This window comes from Bos taurus, chromosome 9 (assembly GCF_002263795.3).
Source record: "Bos taurus isolate L1 Dominette 01449 registration number 42190680 breed Hereford chromosome 9, ARS-UCD2.0, whole genome shotgun sequence".
Taxonomy (NCBI): Eukaryota; Metazoa; Chordata; class Mammalia; order Artiodactyla; family Bovidae; genus Bos; species Bos taurus.
This window is the reverse complement of record NC_037336.1, coordinates 91437046-91463042: the sequence shown is the minus strand read 5'-3', so window position 1 is coordinate 91463042 and position 25997 is coordinate 91437046. Positions and strand designations below refer to the sequence as shown.

At 39.0% G+C, this 25997-nt stretch overlaps 1 protein-coding gene across 8 annotated transcripts in view; it reads right to left on the bottom strand.

The window, feature by feature from the left end:
* The window catches only part of SCAF8 (SR-related CTD associated factor 8), a 221350-nt gene that overhangs the window by 170246 nt on the left and 25107 nt on the right, over positions 1 to 25997 (bottom strand). For all 8 annotated transcript variants that reach the window (XR_009495878.1, XR_009495879.1, XR_009495880.1 and 5 more), the window contains 2 exons: positions 9231 to 9314; positions 4202 to 4246 (listed from right to left, as the gene is read on the bottom strand). Coding sequence is in view for 4 of the 8 variants with exons in the window: in XM_024997099.2 (XP_024852867.2) it covers positions 4202 to 4246; positions 9231 to 9314 (129 nt within the window). In the remaining 4 variants the exon portion in view is untranslated. The remainder of the gene's footprint in view (positions 1 to 4201; positions 4247 to 9230; positions 9315 to 25997) is intronic.

The window sequence follows — 25997 nt, the reverse complement described above, 5'->3', positions numbered from 1 at the left end:
TGGAATGGCATTTGAAAGACTCTACTTTGGCTACTCTACATATTCAGTTCAACTGCCAATCACCTAAGTTCCAAAACAGCCCTGTGTAACTGGCTTGAACAATAACAAATAAAAGGTGTGGTTAAAATTAAATATATATATATATATATATATAGTTTAATGACTTGTGAATTCAAGCAGTGAATTCAAGAAAGAAAAGCTCTGGTAAAAAACTACTGCCAACAAGCCTTAGACTTCATCCAAAAAACACACAGGAAAAGGATCTCTATATGAATGAAGGAAGGAATCAAATGGCAAATTACAACATTCTAAACACAGTGAGCCTGAAGTTTTAAAACTTTTCTCAAATGCAAACCTATATGAAAGATAAGACACTACCATTATGATTCTAAAAATCTGTCCTACGAAAATATGTTTTAGCTGCTTCACTGATCAGTGTTTCTTATCCTTCTTATAGTCTGAAGAACATGACAGTCTTCTGGGACCTTCCCTAAGCACAACGAAGAACCCTTCACCATCAACTTCACTGCTTCAATTTTTTCCATGTCCAGAAGCATGAGAAAACCTGCCTCCCAAATACATACTAATTAAAATGAAATTATGGCTGCTAAAAGCAGGTTCAAATTTTGAGTGTAATTAGGTAAGCATTTCACCCAGAATCATTTCATAGAAATCATATATAGCACTAAATCAAAACTGCATTCTTGAAAAATTTCTTAGACCCAAGGACCAGTGAGTAAAGGATCTTCAATCCACCTCCAACACACAGATACATGTTTCTAAACAGTATTTTCAGTCAAGACAATGAGTGACTTCATTCTGCAAAAAGACTAGATGATCCATCACTTGTTCCTTCAAATCCCTTCTTCTTAAGGTCATTATTAAAAAAATGAAGAGACTGATACCACCAATTTATAAGTATCTATTGCAAGGTTCTGGCTGTTTAGTACTTGAAATATTTAATAAAAGGGCAGTAATGTTGATGTGTGGACATTAAAGTTTTAGGTTTAACCAACCAAAGGTTCAAAACTGTCTGCTCTGTTCAAAGTTATTGTTTTAGAAGTCTGAAATAGTTTTCACTGATGTTCCCCCCAAATCTAGCATATTTGTTCCTCAGTTCATATATCTGACTTATTTTCCTTTGACTACCGTTCAGTTCAGTTCAGTCACTCAGTCACGTCTGACTCTTTGCGACACCATGAAGTGCAGCACACCAGGACTCCCTGTCCATCACCAACTCCCGGAGTTCACTCAAACTCATGTCCATCAAGTTGGTGACGCCATCCAGCCATCTCATCCTCTGTCGTCCTCTTCTCCTCCTGCCCCCAATCCCTCCCAGCATCAGAGTCTTTTCCAATGAGTCAACTCTTTGCATGAGGTGGCCAAAGTATTGGAGCTTCAGCTTTAGCATCAGTCCTTTCAAAGAACACCCAGGACCGATCTCCTTTAGAATGGACTAGTTGGATCTCCTTGCAGTCCAAGGGACTCTCAAGAGTCTTCTCCAACACCACAGTTCAAAAGCATCAATTCTTTGGCGCTCAGCTTTCTTCACAGTCCAACTCTCACATCCATACATGACCACAGGAAAAACCATAGCCTTGACTAGACGGACCTCTGTTGGCAAAGTAATGTCTATGCTTTTGAATATGCTGTCTAGGCTGGTCATAACTTTCCTTCCAAGGAGTAAGCGTCTTTTAATTTCATGGCTGCAATCACCATCTGCAGTGATTTTGGAGCCCAAAAAAGAAAGTCTGACACTGTTTCCCCATCTATTTCCCATGAAGTGATGGGACCAGATGCCATGTTCTCAGTTTTCTGAAATGTTGAGCTTTAAGCTAACTTTTTCACTCTCCTCTTTCACTTTCATCAAGAGGCTTTTTAGTTCCTCTTCACTTTCTGTCATAAGGTGGTATACAAGCAAATAATTATCTACCTAGCCAGGCAAATAATACATCCACTAAAAAAATTGTTTAAATTTAATGAAAACCCAACACATTTCTTTGTTAAAAGTCATCTATTCCTCAATGCTGAAAAAACAGACAAAATAATCTCATATTTAATGTATTATTTTATAGAAATGATTATCTTGAGAGTAAGGCTAAATAAAATTGCTAAGTTGCTGGTAAGAGTTTTTAAATACTGAGTGGTAAGTAATAAAAGCGATTAGTGTAGTGAGTTTAAAAAAAAAACAAATACACCTTTTTCTTTGATTTATAACAAAAATTCTTGATTATAAACTCACAGTACATAAGAATCATGAGTACACAACACAATGAATGGGCCTTTCTTCCCTACTATGAAGATTCCAAAGCTTCAAAAGTGTCAGGGGTTTTAGTATTAAGCTATAAAGATGAACACTTCTTTCACAATAACCTTTAGAAACACCATATTATGATGTTACAGTACGGAATTTCCTTCACTGGTAACACTAGGTATTTTTATGTGCCTGCCACATAAAATGGCAAAAAAAAAAAAAAAAAACTTATGTATGATTTAAATGTAGAAAAGCTTTAAAAGAACAGTATTTGGTAAACTTGGTTACGTTACCAACTAGAAACTTGAGAGAAGAATTAAGACTAAAAAAATCTGAAATGTTTTTCAACTGTTCAAGTTCTATCAGCAAAAACACAAGAATTCCTAAGCCTCCAATATCATGAGGGATTTTTTTATACTTTGAATTAATTGTGGCACTTACAAAGCACTAAATGATGCTGACAGCAGCATGTAAGAAAAGAGGGCTGTCTCAGGACACAGTTATACCTGATACCAAACGAATTCTGAAGTGAATACTGCATGCTTCCAACAGAAGGAGAGGAAAAGGAACCTTTCCAAGAGAGTCAGAGCATCCAGGGCTTTAACAAGGTCTACTCTCAGGGAAGCCTGGTGTGCTGCAGTCATAGGGTCGCACAGAGTTGGATACCAATGAGAGACTGAACAACTCTCAGGACACACTTAATCAGAGCCTGATCTGCTTTGGTTTTCCAGAGTCTAAATGACCCACCCTCAGGGAATCAGAACCTGCATTTCAACAAGATCCCTAGGTAATCTGTGCAAGTTTCTTATGCACAAAAAAAGTTTAAGACACACTGTTTAGACATTTGAATCTTTTTAAAGTTTTATAACAATGAAACTTTCTAACCACCAACATTTCTATCTTACAGCTAGATTTACCTTAGTCATACAGCATACCTGTTATTTTACCCCATACCTTAAGCTTCAATTCACTAGCTGTTCATCTCAAAATATGTTTTATCAATACTTTAAGTTTTGAGAAAACAAGATATTAAGAGGGGAAAAAAGCTGAATCAAATAAAAGTTAACTGATTTATTCAAGATTATCCAGATAGTTTGGAGACGCAGTAACACTACTCTGATCCACGCACCCTCCTCCGGTCAGCTATTTTCACTCAAGAAACACACTGCAATTTACGTCCTTTGATTCACCTCTGATTGTCACACTGGTTCTGCTCACATCTAGGCAAGTGAACAAAGGGCAGAATACTAAACCTCAATTCAGTGACAGATTTCCTACAGTATCATTTTACAAATCCTAAGTCTTATGGTACTCCTGCCCAAAAAAAGCGGCAGAGATAAGGCACTGATCACAAGGGGCAAAGAAATATAACCTAGCCACCTTGGGCTTTGGTTACCAAAAAAATTACTAAATGTATGCAAAAACAGCTGTTTTCAACTTTGTCTCCCTCTGCTTACCCTGGAAAATGGAACTTCAGGTCTAATAATAAGAAGTAGAGATGCATACTGTCCTAACGGATGAACAAAATGAATCAGCAGAAGAAAAGCGGCTAGCATTTTTACTACATTTACTACATCTTATCTACAAGGAAGACTGCTCTCTAGGCATTAAGCTTGAAATGAATAAGGAGAATTTCTCTAAAGGCTATATAAAAAGCAATGAATCTAAAATTTCATTAAAAAAATCATACTGAAATATTTTCTTCATGGAACAGATGCTCACTATGGCAATGCAAATTAACAAACACATCTACCTGAAAGCTTTCGTTTTTAGAATTATTTGAAAGGCAGTTTCATTTTATTTCTTAATTAGAAATTAAAACAAATGGAATCACTTTTGAACAGTCATCAAAACAATTTAAAGTTGGGTATTTGAAAACAGAATAGCACAAGGTGTTAGTCTACAGTTACAGAACTTTAGCATGTACATGGAAAACTATATACTTACTTTCTGAATGAATTTCTCAACACTCTGTACCACATGTTTATAGAACTAAAAGAAAAAAAAAGAGGTTTTAAATGTTTGATTAGAACTTTCCTGCTAAATTTACGGTTTAAAAAAGCTTCAAAGGTCTTCAAAATTCATTATCAACAAAGCAATGAATTTTAATCATGAATTCTGAGATAAACGTAACATAAACAAACATAAACATGGGCACCAGCTATGGTCAGTAAAGGTCCTTGAAGCAGGTATACAGTCAATATACCCAAAGTGTGTTACATGCAAAATACGGTGGTAGGCCACTGGTAGATATACACTCTTCCTTCCTGGAAGGAAAAGTAAAGATCTCCTGTAGTAACGTTTTATTGGCTAAATTAGGTTAGTGCTGCTAAGTTGCGTCAGTCGTATCCGACTCTGCGACCCCATAGACGGCACCCCACCAGGCTCCCAGTCCCTGGGATCCTCCAGGCAAGAATACTCGAGTGGGTTGCCATAGAAAAATCAAATAACTGAAAATAAAGAACATTAATAAATGTATGCAAGGGAGTTGCCTTCAACTTCATTATCTTCTGCTTCTCCTAGAATATTAAGCTAGCAAGTATATATAACAAAATATAGAGATGTACAATGTTTGAATGGATCAGTCAAAATGAATTCAGCAGAAGAGAAGGGAGCACATGGATTAAAAATCAGAAATGAGCTTTTATTAATTTTGAGAAAACCCTTTATGTTTAAGTTTTATAAAACAACACTATGAATAAACTTGAAAATGAAAAAATAAAAATTATAGGTTAAACAAAAACTATCTGGAATTTGTACCTAATAGCTCAGTGGCAATCGCATAATCAACATATTTCTGTTTAAAAAACTAGCCTCAATTGTGCTTTGTTTTATATGTGTGATCCCATAATTTAGGCTTTTAAGGCGCATCCACTTAGACTGAGACACAAGACCATTCAACTGCAGCATAAAATCCAACATTTATAAAGTAAAAAACATAGGAAACCCTCATTAATCATATTCACCAAATCAAAATCTACAATACAGTTTCCTTACTGCAAAGTAACAGTCTACTCAACAGAAAGTTAAGCAAAAAAAAAAAACCTGCCAAAACAACTACTTAAAAGTTAGCAGGCACTTTATAAATAACTAAATATTTTAAATCAATATATAAAATGTTATTTACACACTGAGTGGTTTTTATTAAATAATAATTCTTCTGGAAAATACCTTGCCAGAGCTTCTTACTTCTAGTTACTTTATGTATGATTTGTAATTCAGACTAAAACTAAATGTTAGCTTCAGTTCAGTTCAGTCGCTCAGTTGTGTTCGACTCTTTGTGACCCCATGAATCGCAGCACACCAGGACTCCCTGTCCATCACCAACTCCCAAAGCTTGCTCAGACTCATGTCCATCAAGTCGGTGATGCCATCCAACCATCTCATCCTCTGCTGTCCCCTTCTCCTCCTGCCCCCAATCTTTCCCAGCATCAGAGTCTTTTCCAATGAGTCAACTCTTCACATGAGGTGGCCAAAGTCTTGGAGTTTCAGCTTCAGCATCATTCCTTCCAAAGAACACCCAGGGCTGATCTCCTTTAGGATGGACTGGTTGGATCTCCTTGCAGTCCAAGGGACTCTCAAGAGTCTTCTCCAACACCACAGTTCAAAAGCATCAATTCTTCGGCACTCAGCTTTCTTCACAGTCCAACTCTCACATCCATACATGACCACAGGAAAAACCATAGCCTTGACTAGACGGACCTTTGTTGGCAAAGTAATGTCTCTGCTTTTGAATATGCTCTCTAGGTTGGTCATAACTTTCCTTCCAAGGAGTAAGCATCTTTTAATTGCATGGCTGCAGTCACCATCTGCAGTGATTTTGGAGCCCAGAAAAATAAAGTCTGACACTGTTTCCACTGTTTCCCCATCTATTTCCCATGATGTGATGGGACCAGATGCCATGATCTTCGTTCTCTGAATGTTGAGCTTTAAGCCAACCTTTTCACTCTCCTCTTTCACTTTCATCAAGAGGCTTTTTAGTTCCTCTTCACTTTCTGCCATGTTAGCTTGCTGCTACTGCTACTGCTAAGTCGCTTCAGTCGTGTCTGACTCTGTGTGACCCCACAGACAGCAGCCCATTAGGTTCCTCTGTCCCTGGGATTCTCCGGGCAAGAATACTGGAGTGGGTTGCTATTTCCTTCTCCAATGCATGAAAGTAAAAAGTGAAAGTAAAGTCACTCAGTCGTGTCCGACTGAGCGACCCCATGGACTGCAGCCTACCAGGCTCCTCCGTCCATGGGATTTTCCAGGCAAGAGTACTGGAGTTGGGTGCCATTGCCTTTTCCAATGTTAGCTTACTAAATGTTAATTCGAAGATTCTATTCACATAGGTCTTTTTCCATAACAGGTGATCAGAGGTTTTGTTGACAGCGTGCAATGGTAACAAACACCCATCAAAATAATCATCTCTTAACACTGACAAAAAACCAATGACTTACCTTAACATGAAACACAGTGTCATTTAACTGAAAAAGGCAGTTCAAATATCAATTTATATATGCATCAAATTCAGTTTAAAGTAATGCAGTACTGCAAAACCGTTGGTCTAAACTCTTCAAAAATGTCAATGAAAAACAAAAGAAAAACACAGCAAAAGGCTGGGTAAAGGACAAATACAGGACAGGATCTTGACCGGATCCAGAAAATGCACAAGTGCAGGGATTAGCTACTAAAGTTAGTATTGAGACAACTGATAAATCAAAGTGTAGATTATATTAGATAATAATGTTGCATCAAAGTAAAATTTCTTGCATGGGATGTGTTTTGCTGATCTATGAAATCTCTTTGTTTTAGGACATTAAAATTCTAGTATTTAGGGATTATGTACTATTCTAAATGAATTCTGAAATGAGTTCTCAAATGACTCAGTCAAAAAAACCTGACAAAGTATGTGTGTGTGTCTGTGTGTACATGCAGAGAACTAACTAAATATACTAGCCAAGATGCTAATACCTGGCAATGCTAAGCGGCTATGTACTGCTCACTGTATTTTGCAACATGCTTTTATTTTTTCAAAATTAAAAAAACTAAGACCAGTAAATCAAAATAGTACAGTAAACCATGTTTAGACTGTAAACCATGCTTTCTCTCTTGACTAAGAGAAAAATTAAAATCTAGCTGTTTTTATTCTGACTGTTGCAAATTAATTTTCTTAGACACTTCCAACATCTGAAAAATGTAAACAATGTTAATACCTATTCCTTAAAGGTCATGAATTAAAAAGTATTCTGTCCAACAAAAGCTTTTATTAAAATGCATCAACCACTCAGAGAATGAAAACTCGGAAAAAAAAAAATGCATCAACCATTTAACAGAACAAAAATGATAATATGTATGCTGCACACTCTCAGGATCACACAGAAATCAGACCACAAAGATGGAGAACAAAAAGAAAGCACAAGAAACTATTACTCATCAGAGTCCCTGAAAAATCACTTCTTTGAAGAAAATTCTCCAGGTTAAACGTGTTTATTGCTCACTGTCCTTATCTCTCTTTCATATTCTACATTTGAACTCTAATACTGTTTAGACATTGATTACAAGTATGAAAACTAAGGTTTGGCCGTTAGAATGCTGCAAAATCAACTATCTAAATTTTCTCCTAATAGAGACTGTCTATGAAGAATCATCTGTTAAATCTAACAGATAATGCTGTTATTCAAAGATAACTTATCCAGGGAATTCCCTGGCAGTTCAGTGGGTAGGACTTAGCGCTTTCACTGCTGGGAGCCGAGGGCTGGATCCCTGGTTGAGGAACCAAAATTCAAAAAGCTCCTCTGTGAGGCCAAAAACACAAACAAAAACAAAAAAATAAAGGTAACTTACTTAAATAATGGTGCCTCTGGTTATGGCTGATGTTCTTACACAGAGTAGAAAAACATATCACTGAAAATCTACAGCAGATCTACTTAATTAAAAATAAGCACTCACTCATACTCACTTTTAACAACCAGACTAGAATAGGGAGTCTTAGCTTTGGGGACAAGGACATTGTGGAGAGGTGTCTATGGCTGAGCTTCAGAAGGTCCCTAAAGCCAAGAACTTCTATTCACAATTTTGTACATATGTGCATTTCTCTAGAAACAGTCCAACCTTCTGAGGCAAAATTTTTTATATGTGTGTATTTCTCTGGACAGTCCAATTGTCTGAGATTTTCAGAAGTATCCATAAGTCACAGAGAAGGCAATGCCGACCCACTCCAGTACCCTTGCCTGGAAAATCCCATGGATGGAGGAGCCCGGTAGGCTGCAGTCTATGGGGTTGCTAAGAGTTGGACACGACTGAGCGACTTCACTTTCACTTTTCACTTTCATGCATTGGAGAAGGAAATGGCAACCCACTCCAGTGTTCTTGCCTGGAGAATCCCAGGGACGGGGGACCTGGTGGGCTGCCGTCTTCAGGGTCGCAGAGAGTCGGACACGACTGAAGCGACAAAGCAGTAGCAGTACCCATATATCAACACAGGTTCAAAACTACTGTGTCAAAGTAACAGCTAAATACCTGTGGCCTCTTCCCAGAGTTTAAATGTCCTATGTACAATGTAATCCAATTATTTTCCATAAAGGTCCATTTTCAAATCTATAGTATAATCAATAGGATAAAAAAACCAACACATTAAGTTTTATTTAGAAAACTCTTCTTAACTAGTATTTCAAGATTCTATAAAGTCAGTGTGACAAATAACAGTGTTAAACACATTCTCCACAATGTGCCTGAATCCAAAATCTTACCTATGAAAAGGGAAAATGACTGCTTCAAAGTTTATGTAAGAATATTTATGAAAATATTAAATGTTTATCTCTAGTTGGGAGGGTATGTACGTGACAGATTTTCATTTTTGTGTTTTTCCAACCTTGGAACATGTACTAACTTTGTAAAGATGAAGAAAATACATAATCTGTAAAAATTAACCTTCCTCCAAAATATCAGTGGAGTATTTCCTTTTGAAAACAGCAGAGTAAAAAGTGTTACTCACCTTTATAGCTTTGATGGCTGCCTTAGTAATTTGGGTCATTTTCGCTTTAGAAATGGGTGGCTTGTAGTCATTCAGGGAATACAACTGATGAAAAAGAACAAATTTTAAACACAGTAGAACTAATGGTCTCTATGCAATTACATGAAATTACCAAACATTTCTATTTTTACATCCTCAGTGAAATTAAAAGTGCTGCTTTTCTTTTAAAAGTCAAGTTCAGCATCATTAGCCATCAAGCAAATACAAATTAAAACCACTATGAGATTATCACTTTACACTTACTTGCTTATAATCAAAGAGACAGACAAGTGTTAGCAAGAATGTAGAGAAATTGGAACCCTGACATATCCCTAATGGAATGCAAAATGGTACAGCAGCTTTGGAAAACAGTTTGACAGTTCTTAAAAAAATTAAACATAATAATATGCAGTATGAGGCAACAATTCCACTCCCAGGTATATACCCAACAGATGTGAAAATATATGTTCCCATAAAAAGTTGTATACAGTCACTGCAGCATTATTAAAAATTCATTTAAAAATTGGAAAGTAGCTAAATGTCCATCAGATGAGGAATGAATAAGCAAAATGTGTTCTACCGAATTAATGAAATATTAACCATGAAAATGGAATGAGGTACTGATGCATGCTACAGCACAGATGAACCTTGAAAACAGGCTCAGTTAAAAAAGTCGCACTTAAAAGACCACGTTATAGAAACGCATTTATATGAAATGTCCAGAAAAAGAAATCTACTGGGGACTGTCCACAGCTGGGCCAGTTGGGGAGAAATGAGGAGTGATGATTATGAGTACAGCATTTCTTTTTCAGGTGATGAAAATATTCTAAAATGGACTGAGGTGAAGACTGCACAACCATACCAAAACCCACTGAATTACACACTTTCAATTGGTTAATTGTGTGGTATGTGAAGGATGTCTCCATATAATTGCTTTCAGAAGTCAAGAGACCTCATGTTTAGCAACAATCCCACCATTCCCCCCAAAATTTGTTTTAAAATTTCTCATATAAGCAAAGAATACTACTGCTTAGAGAGAAAACAATTGAAGACAAGGTAGGGGAATTAACCAAAAGACAACTAAGCTTAAACAAATCTGGATGAAAAGTGGGTACTAGGTAATGCTAGGAATTTAACTACAATTAACTAGAAGTCGAGAGACCAAGCTTTGGCCATCATGATCCTGAAAAACCAACCTGAACAGGGCTTCCCTGGTGGCTCAGTGGTAGAGAATCTGCCTGCCAAAGCAGGAGACACAGGTTCAGTCCCTGGTCTGGAAGATGTGACATGCCGCCGAGCAACTAAATCCGTCCGCCACAACTACTGAGCCTGCGCTCTAGAAGCCCAGGACCCACGATGACTGAGCCCACGAGCCCAAACTGCTAAAGCCCTTGTGCTCCCCAACAAGACAACAGCAATGAGCAGCCTGCACACTGCAACTAGAGCAGCCCCACTCGCCAAACAAGAGAAAAGCCCTCTCCAAAAAGACCCAGCGCAGCCAAAAAAAAAAACTGGAACAGACTATGAAAGCAATTCAAAACAGCTTTAGCTGGTTAACCAACTAGGTAGTCCTCTAACGTATTTGCTCCAGCACCCCTTATAACCTATTTATCACTGAATTCTACTGAATTTTACCCAGTTTTCCCCATATTTATCTCTTCTTCCTCCATCCACCACCATGACCCACATCCAAATTACCTTCAGCTCTCACATGGAGATAGCATGCCTATCTTTTCAAAAACTGATCTGATCAGGTGACTGATACTCACCCACCTCCTCTACCACCTTAAAAAGTTCAATGATTTTCCACTTGCTACACAAACAAAAATCTAAGTAAACAATGCCCGTGCCTGGTTTAATTTCTGTCTCATCTCCTGCCATGCGCCCTTCCCCAGCTCTTTGCCCTGGGCACAATGGCCTTTTTTCAGTTCCCTACCACAGAGCCTTCCTCTATTTGGTACAGAACCAGGGTATCCCCACTGGTTTTCCTAATGAGGAAAGCCTTCCCTACATGTGCCCAATCAGAACTGTCTCCTTTATACCCTCACTGTACTGTCATTCACCTTTGAAACATTCATCACAGTTATGTGACACTTGTATGATTATTTAACAAATATCTGATTTTTAAAAGGACTGTTCCAAAGGATGACAAAGACTGACAATCATGAGACAAATGATATAAGTTCCTTTAAAAGGAGTTTAAGCAGTAAGAGGTGAACTGTACCCCAAGAACTATGCAAGCTGAAATGAACCCTGGTAGAAATATAAACATCTTTCCCTTTAAGTTCCCACAGAGGTGTCCACTTGTTGATGTAATCCTAACCAGGGTCACAATCTCATCATATCCTTTAAGAAGCCTCCTCTGTTAAACTCACACCAAATTTTAATATGCTCATGGCCTCAATTTCTACTTGACTGTTTTATAAAATCTAACTGCATGCAAGTCAACTCGCCAGGAGCAAAATAACATGAACACGTTCTGCAGTATCTACAGTAAACTGTGTAAAGCAAAGTTCAATTTCCCAGAAATTGTTGGCAGGTACAGACTGCAGCCCATCTGAGATCCAGACCTGCCCTCTCCTAAGTGGTAAAGAATCCACCTGCAATGTGGGAGCCCTGGGTTTAATCCCTGGGTTGGGAAGATCCCCTGGAAAAGGAAATGGCAACCCACTTCAGTATTCCTGCCTGGATAATTCCATGGACAGTCAGGAGCCTGGCAGTTTACAATCCAGGGGGTCGCAAAGAGTCAGACATGACTGAGCACCACTCTACTTCTGCTGCTACTACTCTACTAGAAAACAAGCTCTAAGAACTGAAACTCTGCCTTTTCTGCTTACATCTTTGTTTCCCTTTATCCACTCTTTATCCTCAGTGTCTGATAGAGAATAAGAATTTGTTAAGAATAAATTTAAGCGGACAAATACATATAAGACACAGGATTGTACAAGCTTTGCACAGAAACACCTGAATTTGAATTCCAACTATGTTACAAGCTGCCAAACCTCTGAACCTTAGTTTTCTCATTTACAAAATAGAAAAAATATTAATTTCACAGAAACACTGCATATAAAGCTTTAAAACACACTTAAATCACTCAACAGGGTTAGCCATTATTAAAATTATCTTTGGTAGGCATTTTCCATTTAAATGAACAATATTCAAGTGTGCATCAAACACCTATTCCCTCAGGTTCCTGAAGGGACATTCCACGCTAATTTATATTACTGGGACAACGAAGACGCCTCAAGGTCTTCCCAGAGCTGACAATTCACTTCATTTTGTGTGGTAAAGCCCTAAAGTCTCAATCACCCTAGAGTTTCAATCAAGCACTAGTCCATATTCTAGCAGATCAAAAGCTTTCTTCTTTTTGGGAGGGAGGGAGGCGCTGGGGGTGGGGTGGGAAGAACCAAGTAGGGGAAATGTAATTTAGACTTACAAAACATTTCAACAGTGTCAAAAGTCAGCTCTTATCAGAGACGCTCTTTTAAAAAATGTACCTACTGCAAAAACTTAAAAGTACTACTTAGAGAAATACTAAGCAATTAGTAAGTACTTTTCAAAGGTTCACTTAATACATATGCTTTCAACTAACTATCCAACAAGATTCTCTAAAATCTCACTTCTTCTTAAAATCTAATCACCAGAGAAGAGGCATAGATCATGTCATCTAATTCTTCACAGAATGCCTTTACTCAGATTTAACAACATCCCAGTATTGCCCTTTCTTTGGCTTATTGATTCACAGGAAAGATTGACTTATTGATTCACAGGAAAGATACTAAACAGCAGCCTGGCTTTTCAGTCCAATTCAGGTATTCTTTTGTTTTTCCAACTCCCTTCAGGTACACTGAAGAATCAGTAACATTTAAATTTTCTACTTTATCACTTGTAGGCACCATATGAAATGAGTATTTTTAGATCTGAAAATAACTTCAAATCAAATCCGTTTCTAATGACTTTAATCAAGGCCTGAGGAATCTTTAACCTAAACAGTTTCTTAGTTGCTGTCTGGCTACCCCACCAAAAAGCTTATTTCTAACAAAGACTTTTAAAGTTGTCCACTACTGAGTAGGCCAGGGTTCAGCACAGCACGTATTTTAGTCTTTGAAGGCTACACAGCTGCTATCACATAAGAGGCATCTTTCACTTCACTGTGTTTTGCAGACATACTGAAGGCTGTGGCAACTCTGGGTTAGTTAGTGAAGAGGACATGCTAATAAGCCTCCTGCACCAGTTAAGCTGTAAATGCAAAGGAAAAGTTCTTGAAGGACATTAAGTGCGACTCCAATGAACACACAAATGATGAGCCAGCAAAGTGGCCTTACTGCGGATACAGAGAAAGTTTTAGTCTGGAGAGAAGAGTAAACCAGCTGCCACATTCCGGAAAGCCAAAGCCAGAGCAAGTTTCTACTCTGCTCAATTCTCTGAAGGCTGAGAGGTGAGGAGGCTGCAGAAGTGTGAAGCTAGCAGAGCTGATTCATGAGATTTAAGCAAAGAAGTCATCTCGCAACATAAAAGCGCAAGTGAAGCACCAAATGCTGATGGAGAAGATGCAGCAAGTTATGCAGAGGATCTAGCTCCAATAATTAATGAAGGTATCTCCATAAACAACACATTTTCAGTGTAAACAAAACAGCCTTAAGCTGGAAGAAGTCAGGTAGACTTTCATAGCTAACGAGAAATCAATGCCTGCCTTCAAAGTTTCAAAAGACAGGCTGACACTCTGGTAAGGGGCCAATGCAGCCAATGACTAGTAGAAGCCAATACTCATCCACCCTGTGAAAATTCTACCGCCTTGAAGGATCATGCTCAATCCTCTATGCCTGGGCTCTCTAACTGGAACAACAACACTTGGATGACAGCACATCTATGTACAATGTGGCTGACTGAAAATACTTTAAATCCATCGTTGAGATCTACTGCTCAGGAAAAAAACCCTTTCAAGATATTACTGCTCATCAACAACACATCTGATCATGCCAGAGCTCTGATGGAGATTGGTGTTCACATGACTGCTAACACAACATCCATTCTGTAGCTCATAGATCAAGGATTCATTTCAACTTTCGACCAAGGATTCATTTCAACTTTCAAGTCTTAATAAGAAATATATTTAGTAAGGTTATAGCTGCAACAGATAGTGATTCCTCTAATGGTTCTAGGCAAAGTAAACGGAACACCTACTGGAAAGGATTCACCATTCTTGGTGCCACTGAGAACACTCATGGTTCATAGGAGGGGTCAACATAGCAATGTTAACAGGGGTCTGAAAGAAGTTGATTTCAACCCTCATGGTATTTGACTTTGAGGGGTTCAAGACTTCATGGAGGAAGCTAACTGCAGATGTGGTGGAAATGGCAAGACAGCAGGCAATTTTATTTCTTAATCTTATAAACAGTTTCGTTCACTTGTCTACCTTTGAATAAACACAACGATCTCATGTCCTGCAAAGTGTATTCAGGTGCTCCCTCATCTATGTACTGAGTAATGCTCATTACCCAAAATTCAACAAAATGTTGTACTTCATGCTTGCTATTTCAAGCAAACGCTTCACTACAAAAAGTTTAGTGCCTTTCCAATTTAAGCAATAGTAAATGAATTCTACTATGACCCTGAAAAGAATGCAACAAAAAACTTATGACATGAAAAATCCAAGAGAACCAGCAAATTAGGGTGAAGTATTGCTCATTTACAGATCAATCTTATGCTTCAAGACTGCTGATTCTAGGTCTAATAGGAATTAAACTTAAGTGTGAACCTAAGATGTTAATCAACCCAATTTATTCTTCCCAACAGTGGTCCGTTAGGCCTTGAGGATACTAGTCAGGATCCTTCAAATGCCCTTAGAAATCAGAAATCACAGAAGTTCCTGGAACTGACGCAATTTTAGTACTTTCGATCCAAGATAGCATGCTAACCACTTTTTCCTTTTCTTCCCCTTACTGGCACGGTAAAAAAGGAATAATCTCTTACAGGTGTTACGAGTAGGGGAAAAGGTTAAGCTGTCACCTACTTCCAGAAAGTGGAAACGTGATGAGGACTGGTTAACTGATGAAACAAAGGGGAAACCACAAGCCACAATATACACAAGATACAGCCAAAGAGGGAAATAACTTGCTCTGCAAAAATCCAGAGTCTCATCCATTAAAATCAAGGTACTCAGAGAGCATGAGCAGCACAATGAACTAACACCTCATCCAAAACGTCAATAAATAATGTCTAAAACTGAACATTAAAGAAACACATATAAAATTATTGGTTAGTGATATGAACATTATCAGAAGAACTGAAGTTGTTTGGAGATCCACCATAGGATGAGAAGGAAGAGATTCCAATAAAATCTCTTTTGTACTTGAAAAAAAATTACATGCATACATTATTCTGAAAAATATAACAATTATATTTTAATACAACCCTGTTCTAATTCTAAGGCCAATCCTGGCCTTCCAGAGTGTATCTGTCCCCAAAACTCATATGTTGAAGTCCCAACCCCTAGTGTGACTGTGTAGTGACCACTGAACAACCCAAGAGTTACGGATGATGACCCTCCACATGGTCAAAAATCCACACACAACTTATAGTCAGTCCTTACTACCTAAGGTCCTACATCTATGGGTTCAACCAACCACAGGTTGCATAGTACTGTACTATTTACCACTGAAAAATTTCCACATGTAAGTGAACCCTCACAGTTCAAACCTATGTTGTTAAAGTCAACTGTACTTGGAAACAGCCTTGATGGAGGGGTGGGCTTCCCAGGCAATGCAGTGGTACAGAATCTGCCTGCCAATGCAGGAGATGCAGGGTTTGATCCCTGGGTCAGGAAGAACTCCTGGAGAAGGAAACGGCAACTCACTCCCGTACTCTTCCCTGGGAAATCCCGAAGATAGAGGAGCCTGGTGGGGTACAGTCCACAGGGTCGCAGAGACTCAGACACAGCTCAGCGAGTGAGCAAGCACACAGGCACGTGGTCTTGAGAGTGAAGTCCTCATCCAACAGAACTATGCCCTCCTAAGAAGAGACTCCTGGGCCTCCTAAGTGGCACTGGTGGTAAAGAACCCACCTGCCGATCCAGGAGACATAAGGGACACAGGTTCAATCCCTGGGTCAGGAAGATTCCCTGGAGGAGGAAACGGCAACCCACTCCAGTATTCTTGCCTGGAGAATCCCATGGACAGAGGAGACTGACAGGCTACAGTCCATAAAGTCACACAGAGTCCGGCACAACTGAAGCGACTTAGCACATGCACACGAGAGACACCAGAGAACTAACCCCGTTATGGCCATGTGAATACACACGTGAGAAGGCTACATGACAAGCAGGACCCGAGGGTGGCTGCTAGGAACTCAGGGACTCCTCCACCCCCACCCAGCAAATACAATGAGGCCTCGATCCATCTACAACGCTAAGAAACCATATTCCCAACAATGTGAATGAACCGGGGGAGAGGAGAGCACAAATCTTAAATGAGAGCACAACCCTGCTGACGCATTGACCTCGCCCTGCTGAGACCATAAGCAGAGGATCCAGCTAACCCGTACCTGGTTCTGATCCATGGAAACTGTGAAATAAACACATGGTGCTTTAAGCCTCGAGCTGAATTTGTGGCAATGTGTCACACAGCAACAGAAAATGAATAAAGCAGAAGAAAGCTGTGAGTGATTATCTGAAGTTTTCTAACTTGACTGTACAGACTTTTTACTTTACATAAATATTTTTGCAAAAAAAATCATTTTTATAATTCAAAGCAGAAACTATAACTTCAAAATAAAAAACTTCTCTGCCTTTTCCTAAATAACTTTAAAAAACAGAAACTCAGTATTCTGCATATAGGAATGAAAAGTTGAGTAACAGTCTAGTTTCACTGATAGTCATTTTAAAGAGCATAATATTCACCAACTTTAATACCTGAAAATCAATACACTTCATTACAAATTCTGCCTCAACAAATCAAAAATTATATATTCTCTATATCCAAAATTTCTCACTCCCTAATATATAAGGTCTCCTTTCTTTATATGACACAATCTTCCATATTAATTTTGGTTTGGAACACAACATAAAAATGTTTGATACCAAAAAAAAAAAAAAAGTTTGATACCAGAAGCATGTAACAAAGTGACATATAAAATCAGACACACAGGACATAACAAAATGTGACCAGAGAACACTAACATTAGACTAACAGTAGTAGATTCAACATGAAGAAAATCATATTCTGCAAGAATAATGTGAACAATATTGACTTTTTCCTAAGGTTCTGAAAGCATATCTCTGTAAAAAGTAAAACAAAACTCTCCAAAAACTTGGGTTAATTTCTACTGAAGCAGCAATATTCTTGAGCAAACAGAATGTTTTAAAGAGCAAAGGCTAAGTAAAAGACATATCACAGATTCTGTGAGGACCATCACATCAGGCTTTTAACCAAGGCAGCACTCCCAATTTTATACTGAATCCTGTGACAGTATGGAAACTTCCCTGGTGGTTCAAATGGAGAAGAGAATGGTTACCCACCCCAGTATTCCTGCCTGGATAAGTCCAAAGACAGAGAAGACTGTTGGGCTACAGTCCATGGGGTCACAAAGAGTCGGACAAGACTGAGGGACTAACATTAACACACTATGACAACTTCAGAACAAAGTTTCAAATGCATCTTAAAGGAAGAAAAAAAAAAGGGGGGGGGCCCTTAAAATAATTGCAAACATCAAAGCACAAAACCTGAGATGTGACATCTAAAAACCAGTGAGAGAACATAAAAAATAATATTAAAAAAAAGTCTTAATAAGTTTTTTTTCTGGTTATAAAAATATTTTAGAATGGAAAAACTGAAAAATGCAAAAAAAAGCATGTAGACGGCAAAATATGCACATCACCCATGCTGCTAAGTCATTTCAGTTGTGTCTGACTCTGTGTGACCCCATAGACGGCAGCCCACCAGGCTCCCCCGTCCCTGGGATTCTCCAGGCAAGAACACTGGAGTGGGTTGCCATTTCCTTCTCCAATTCATGAAAGTGAAAAGTGAAAGTGAAGTCGCTCAGTCGTGTCTGACTCTTAGCGACCCCGTGGACTGCTGCCCACCAGGCTCCCCCATCCATGGGATTTTCCAGGCAAGAGTACTGGAGTGGGGTGCCATTGCCTTCTCTGAAATCACCCATAATCCAACAATTCATCACTCATTCCAAAGATACTCAATTAATGCCAGGCACTATGGGTCCAATAGAGCGCAAGTATATATAGTCCCTTCTCACGAACTGCCGGGCTGCTTCTGGAGATGGACAACGTTCCAATGAACAAACAGACACACCTTGGACAGTATAGTTGAGTAAACAATGAAGGTAACAACGTGACATGGGGAAGAGTATTGTACATCTTTCTCAGAATGTCAAAACCAGAATCCCTTTAAATTATAAGATATTATAAAAAGGAAACGCCTATTTAAAAATTTTTAAATCTGAATTATGCAAAAATCTGTCCAATAAGATCAAATCTATATACCAAGCTTTTGGAGAGAGAAGGAGAAATTCTCTAGTTTAAAAAATGGCGGGGGGCGGGGCCAGAATTTGGTCATATATATATAAAGGTGCCAACAAGAGTACTGTAACGAACACAAATGTTTATATCCTTCATAATAATTATCTTTAACTATCAGCTACAAGCAGTTTCACATAAATAATTAGCTTATTATTAAGCTGCTGCTGCTGCTAGTCGTGTCCGACTCTGTGCAACCCCACAGATGGCAGCCCACCAGGCTCTGCCGTCCCCGGGATTCTCCAGGCAAGAACACTGGAGTGGGCTGCCATTTCCTTCTCCAATGCATGAAAGCAGAATACCTCATTTCTCAAGCATGACAGACATCTAAGGTTAATATTACAGTTCTGAATACTGTCAAAAAGGAACACTTAACACTGCATTAGTAACGAAGAAAAACTATCAACTCTCCCCCAAAAGGTTATCCTTTAGAAAACTAAATACAGGCCACAAGAACTTATCTGCATGGTCCTTTCATTCAACATTCAAATTTATACAACCTTTCCAAGTGCCTGGAATAAATGGGGTTAAAAAACACTCTTAAAAAAAAGAGAAGGAGAAATAACCTATGACATCCCTTTCATGTGGAATCTAAAAAGAAATGATACAAATGAACTTACCAACAGAAAAAGACTCATAGACTTAGAGAAGGAACTTAGGGTTTGCAGTTGGGGGGGTGTGGGGAAGGGATGGTTAGGGAGTTTATAATAGACATGTTATTTAGTTGCTAAGTTGCGTCTGACTCTTTTGCGACCCCAAGAACTGTAGGCTCCTCCAGGCTCCTCTCTGTCCATGGGATTCCCAGGCAAGAATACTAGAGTGGGTTGCCATTTCCTCCTCCAGGGAATCTTCCTGATCCAGGGATCGAACCCAGGTCTCCTGCATTGACAGGTGGATTCTTTACCACTGAGCTACCAGGAAAGCCCAATGAATATATATATACACTGCTATGTTTAAAATGGATAACCAACAAGGACCTACCATATAGTACACGGAACTCTGCTCAATGTTCTGTGGCAGCCTGGATGGGAGGGGAGTTGGGGGAGCATGGGTACATGCATATGCATGGCTGAGTCCCTCCACTGTTCACCTAAAACTACCACAATACTGTCAATCGGCTCTACTCCAGTACAAAATAAAAAGTTTAAGTTAAAAAAGTACACAGGAGTTAGTCAAAACGGAGTAAGCAACTGTGGTGTCTCTCCCCTACTGTCAAAAGTAAACCCTACAGACTAATATAAAAAAGTAACTAGCTACACGAGAACTCTGAAAAGGGGACACCAGACCGACTGGAGTTAAACTTGAATAATGACTAGTTACAGCGGGGGAGGGAGCTGCGTGTGGATGTTGAAGTAAATTTCACGGTCTTCTGTGTTCCTCTGTTGTCTCTGGCTTTGATCCCAGAGCTGGCGTTATCAAATGGTGCAGACAATACTATAATCAAAAAGTGAAGTCGCTCAGTTGTGTCCAACTCTTTGCAACCCCATGGACTGTAGCCTACCAAGCTCCTCCATCCATGGGATGTTCCAGGCAAAAGTACTGGAGTGGGTTGCCACTGCCTTCTCCACAGGATCTTCCTGACCCAGGGATCGAACCCAGGTCTCCCGCATTGCGGGCAGACGCTTTACCCTCTGAGCCACCAGGGAAGCCCATACTACAATCAAAAGCACTGAAGGGAAATCCCCTTCAGCCACCCAAAAGACTAGGTAAAAGGAATCTTCCCTGCTACTGGGGGGAGGCTGGGGTGAGGGAAGAAAAACTCCTGCTCCCCCTGATCTTCCCAGGCCCTGCTAAGTGTTAAAGGTGAGCCACTGGTGCCACTTCAGCACCAAAAACCCAAGAGAAAAGCCATCTCCAGACAGGAAAAAAGGCCCATACTACCCAAAAAACACCATTTTCTTTTTCTTGTCACTTCTCTCTGAAGGCTAACTTTCTGGCCAGAGAACAGGGAAAAGGATGCACTGGGATCTGGAGAGAGAAGGGGAATCCCAGAGAGAACTAGAGAAGGGGCGCCCCTGAATCTGTGCACCAACTGAAGTCCTGGACTCATCCGAAATGCGCCTGCGTGAAACAGACCCAAAGAAGCCGTGAAAAGGCTTTGAGAATTAATACCTATGTAAACCACTACCCAGAACCCAGACAACTGAGTGGCACAAATGCTGAGCACATCCAAACAGCGTAAGAAATGCTTTGAAAACTGAACTGACATTCGATCATTGAAAAAGCAAGAGAGTTCCAGAAAAACATCTATTTCTGCTTTATTGGCCATGTCAAAGCCTTTGACTGTGTGGATCACAATAAACTGTGGAAAATTCTGAAAGAGATGGGAATACCAGACCACCTGACCTGCCTCTTGAGAAACCTGTACGCAAGTCAGGAAGCAACAGTTAGAACTGGACATGGAACAACAGACTGGTTCCAAATAGGGAAAGGAGTATGTCAAGGCTGTATATTGTTACTCTACTTATTTAACTTATATGCAGAGTACATCATGAGAAACGCTGGACTGGAAGAAGCACAAGCTGGAATCAAGATTGCTGGGAGAAATATCAATCACCTCAGATATGCAGATGACACCACCCTTATGGCAGAAAGTGAAGAGGAACTAAAAAGCCTCTTGATGAAAGTGAAAATGGAGAGTGAAAAAGTTTGCTTAAAGCTCAACATTCAGAAAACGAAGATCATGGCATCCGGTCCCATCACTTCATGGCAAATAGATGGGGTAAACAGTGGCTGACTTTATTTTGGGGGGGCTCCAAAATCACTGCAGATGGAGACTGCAGCCATGAAATTAAAAGCCGCTTACTCCTTGGAAGGAAAGTTATGACCTACCTAGATAGCATATTGAAAAGCAGAGATAGTACTTTGCCAAAAAGGTCCGTCTAGTCAAGGCTATGGTTTTTCCAGTGGTCATGTATGGATGTGAGAGCTGGACTATAAAGAAAGCTGATCGCAGAAGAATTGATGCTTTTGAACTGTGGTGTTGGAGAAGACTCTTGAGAGTCCCTTGGACTGCAAGGAGATCCAACCAGTCAATCCAAGGAAATGAGTCCTGAATGTTCATTGGAAGGCCTGAGGTTGAAGCTGAAACTCCAATACTTTGTCCACCTGATGCGAAGAGCTGACTCATCTGAAAAGACCCTGATGCTGGGAAAGATTGAAGGCAAGAGGAGAAGGGGACGACAGGATGAGATGGTTGGATGGCATCACTGACTCAATCGACATGAGTCTGAGTAAACTCTGGGAGTTGGTGATGGACAGTGAGGCCTGGCGTGCTGCAGTCCATGGGGTAGCAAAGAGTTGGGACATGACTGAGGGACTGAACTGAACTGAACAAGGCAAGACAGAACTTGCATCCTGAATCAAACCAACCTAAATGTCTGCTAAACAAAAATCAACATTTTTCAGAGAATAAAGTAACACAATACTGAAAATATCCAGTATATGAGCCAAATGTATTTGACACAGCAAAACACACACACACACTCTGTCTCGCTCTCACTCACTCACCCACTCTCCCAGAAAATCTGTCCACACTGATCAAGGGAAAAAAAATAACCAACAGATGCTAACAACAAGATAATGCTTCTGTTGCAATTATCACTAAGAACTTTAAAGAAGTTATAATCATTACAAATAAGGTAAAGGAGAAAACTCTTCCAATAAATGCTATGTTTTCAGCAAAGAATGAGAAACTACAAAAAAGAACCAAATGAAAATGTCAGAAGTGAAAAATACAATATCTTGAGGGAAATGATAGTATACCATTGTATCCAATAGCTGTAAATTTTACTAAGCACTCTTGCCTGGAAAATCCCATGGATGGAGGAGCCTGGTAGGCTACAGTCCATGGGGTCGCAAAGAGTCGGACACAACTCAGCAACTTCACTTTCACTTTATATAATTGCAACTTCATAAATAAAAGAAGTGCAAAAACAAGACCAGGAAAAATGTTCAGAAAAATTTCTAAAAACTGAATACAATTTATTCGACATAGACAATTTTTTAGTCTTATCACACATTTCTTTTTCCATTTCACACCATTCCTTCCACCATAGAATATATCTTTTCTTCATCTTTTACTTTCCTTCAAGTTATAATTTAACCTACTAAATAAAAAGGTTCTCAAGGTAATTCTAGTCCAATTCAAACAAAACAGAACAAAATGGAAAATAATAAAGCACAATGACTAATCCCTGATGAGATTTTTTTCCCTGTTATATATTTACATATGTAACTACTGGCTCATGATACAAACTATATTTCTTACAATGGGCTGCAGCAAAAAAAATAATTTTGAGAAGCACTGCTCTAGCTCACACTTGTAGGTAGAAAGTAATACTAAAATTAATTATACAGAAAATAAAACATGATTAACTTCTCTCTGGATAATTCAGCTTGCCAAAAGATAGGCTTAAAGGGCAATCTTTGTTTTCTTTCTTTTTTTAAAAGATTAGCAAAGATCTAAAGATGCAAAAGACACAAGTATAAAATTCAGAGTTGTTTTTCTTAGTTGTAATCAGAAGAATGGGAATGGGAGAAATTTTCGTATCTAAAATCATACCCTAAAAAATAAATAAAATAAAACCATACCCCGCCAACAGTGCTATGTATGTATTTATATATGTGTGCAGACAAAATAGACACAGATCCTTCTCCTCCTGTAAGTGTTATACACCCTGCTCACTCTCTTCATGGCAACTTAATCACAATGTAAAATTGTTTTGCCCATAATCTGTTTCCTGTTTGGTCCATTTCCCAATATCTCCATTCATCCATCCACTTCAGAAAACAATGACATTACATACTACAAATTCTCAATAAACAGTTACCAATATCAGTCTTTTTTTATATCCTCTGCAATGTCTAAAGTAGTTCCTTGCACACATCAGTCAGATAGAAACTGATTTAAATGATAAATTAGCTTACTAGGTTCTAAAGATAATCATGTAAACAAATTCCAGCTAGAAAAAGAAATGTATCCAGCTTCTTCATATCTAAATGCACCTGAATGCAACAGATCTATTTTGCTCAAAGGAGCAGAATGCCAAGGCCAGACTGATGGTGTACATTTCTTAACTCGCCATTCCCCCAAACTTTACTTTTAATAATCTTTGCAACCCTGTATCTACAACCCTATGCCAGTATCCATGGAAATAAAGAATTATTTCAAAGAAGCAGAATGTCTCTGAAACAATCTCCAACATAATTTATGACTGATGTATCATAATCACCCTTGTATACTTATTTTCAAATTTACTTTGAGAGTTAATCATAAGCACTCACAAAATAACCTTTCTCAGATCACTAAGTTTTTTCCAGGTAAAACCAACTAAAACAAAGAACTGAGAAATATGAAGCCAAACTGAACCAATTAACAGGTCAAAGCTAATCAGTGACTTAAATCAATATCCACTGATAAGCCACTGTAGATATGCACAATACATTAAGCTCTTGAGGGGATAAAAGGTAACATGAAGACCTTCACCCCAACTATCTAACAATCTACTACAGTGGAAAGGGAGGGTAATAGACACACAATTGCTGTAGTATTATACAACACCATCCTTATGGCAGAAAGCAAAGAGGAATTAAAGAGCCTCTTGAAGGTGAAAGAAAAGAGTGAAAAAGCTGGCTTAAAACTCAACATTTAAAAAACTAAGATTATAGCATCCAGTCCCATCACTTCTTGGCAAACAGATGAGGAAACAATGGAAACAGTAAGACTTTATTTTCTTGGGCTTCAAAATAATTGTAGATGGTGACTGCAGCCATGAAATTAAAACACGCTTCATCCTTGGAAGAAAAGTTATGACAAACCTAGATAGCATATTAAAAAGTAGAGACATTACTTCACCTACAAATGTCCGTCTAGTCAAAGCTATGGTTTTTCCAGTATTCATGTATGGAGGTGAGAGCTGGACAATAAAAAAGGCTGCATACTGCACTGAAGAACTGGTGCTTTAGAACTGTGGTGGCTGGAGAGGACTCTTGAAGAGTCCCTTGGACAGCTGGACAGCAGGGAGATCAAACCAGTCAATCCTAAAGGAAATCAGTCCTGAATATTCATTGGAAGGAGTGATGCTGAGACTGAAACTCCAATACTCTGGTAACCTTGTGCCAAGAGCTGACTCAATGGAAAAGACCTGATGCTGGGAAAGATAGAGGGCAGGAGGAGAAGGGGGCGACAGAGGATGAGATGGTTGGATGGATCATCAACTCAATGGACATGAGTTTGAGCAGACTCCAGGAGATAGTGAAAAGACAGGGAAGCCTGGTGTGCTGCAGTCCATGGGGCCACAAAGAGTCAGACACGACTGAGTGACTGAACAACAACAATAGATTCTCGATATTCTGAGATTTACCATTGTCAGCTCTGATAGTTCACTAATGATTTCAAAGGTCTCTGAAATGTGGTGGTGATGTTCAGCTGCTCAGTCGTGTCTGACTCACAGGTAATTTTTTGGAGACACTAATTTGAAATGCATATATTAAAAAGTTGTGTAAGGTCAACAATTAGTGCCTGAGCACCTTTATTTTTTCCCCTCTCATGTTCCCACATGCATTTTAAAAAAGAGTAACTTACTAAAATAGTATTCAGAAACTGCGGGATCCATGAGAACCTTAAGACTTTGCCTCATGAAAATAAGAACACAGGGAATATATTTCAGTGCCAAAATAAAAAATGCTACTGGGAAGGGCATTCAGACAAATGAAATGTAGTCAGAAATAACAAAAGGTTTAATAAAGAAAATGGAACTGATTGTACAGAGTGAAGTAAGCCAGAAAGAAAAACACCAATACAGTATACTAACGAATATATGTGGAATTTAGAAAGATGGTAACAATAACCCTGTGTACGAGACAGCAAAAGAGACACTGATGTATAGATAAGTCTTATGGACTCTGTGGGAGAGGGAGAGGGTGGGGAGATTTGGGAGAATGGCATTGAAACATGTATAATATCATGTATGAGACAAGTCGCCAGTCCAGGTTCGATGCATGATACTGGATGCTTGGGGCTGGCGCACTGGGACGACCCAGAGGGAGGGTATGGGGAGGGAGGAGGGAGGAGGGTTCAGGATGGGGAACACAGGTATATCTGTGGCGGATTCATTTCGACGTTTGGCAAAACTAATACAATATTGTAAAGTTTAAAAATAAAATAAAATTAAAAAAAAAAAAGAAAATGGAAGTGAAATGGACTGGAAAAGAGAGCA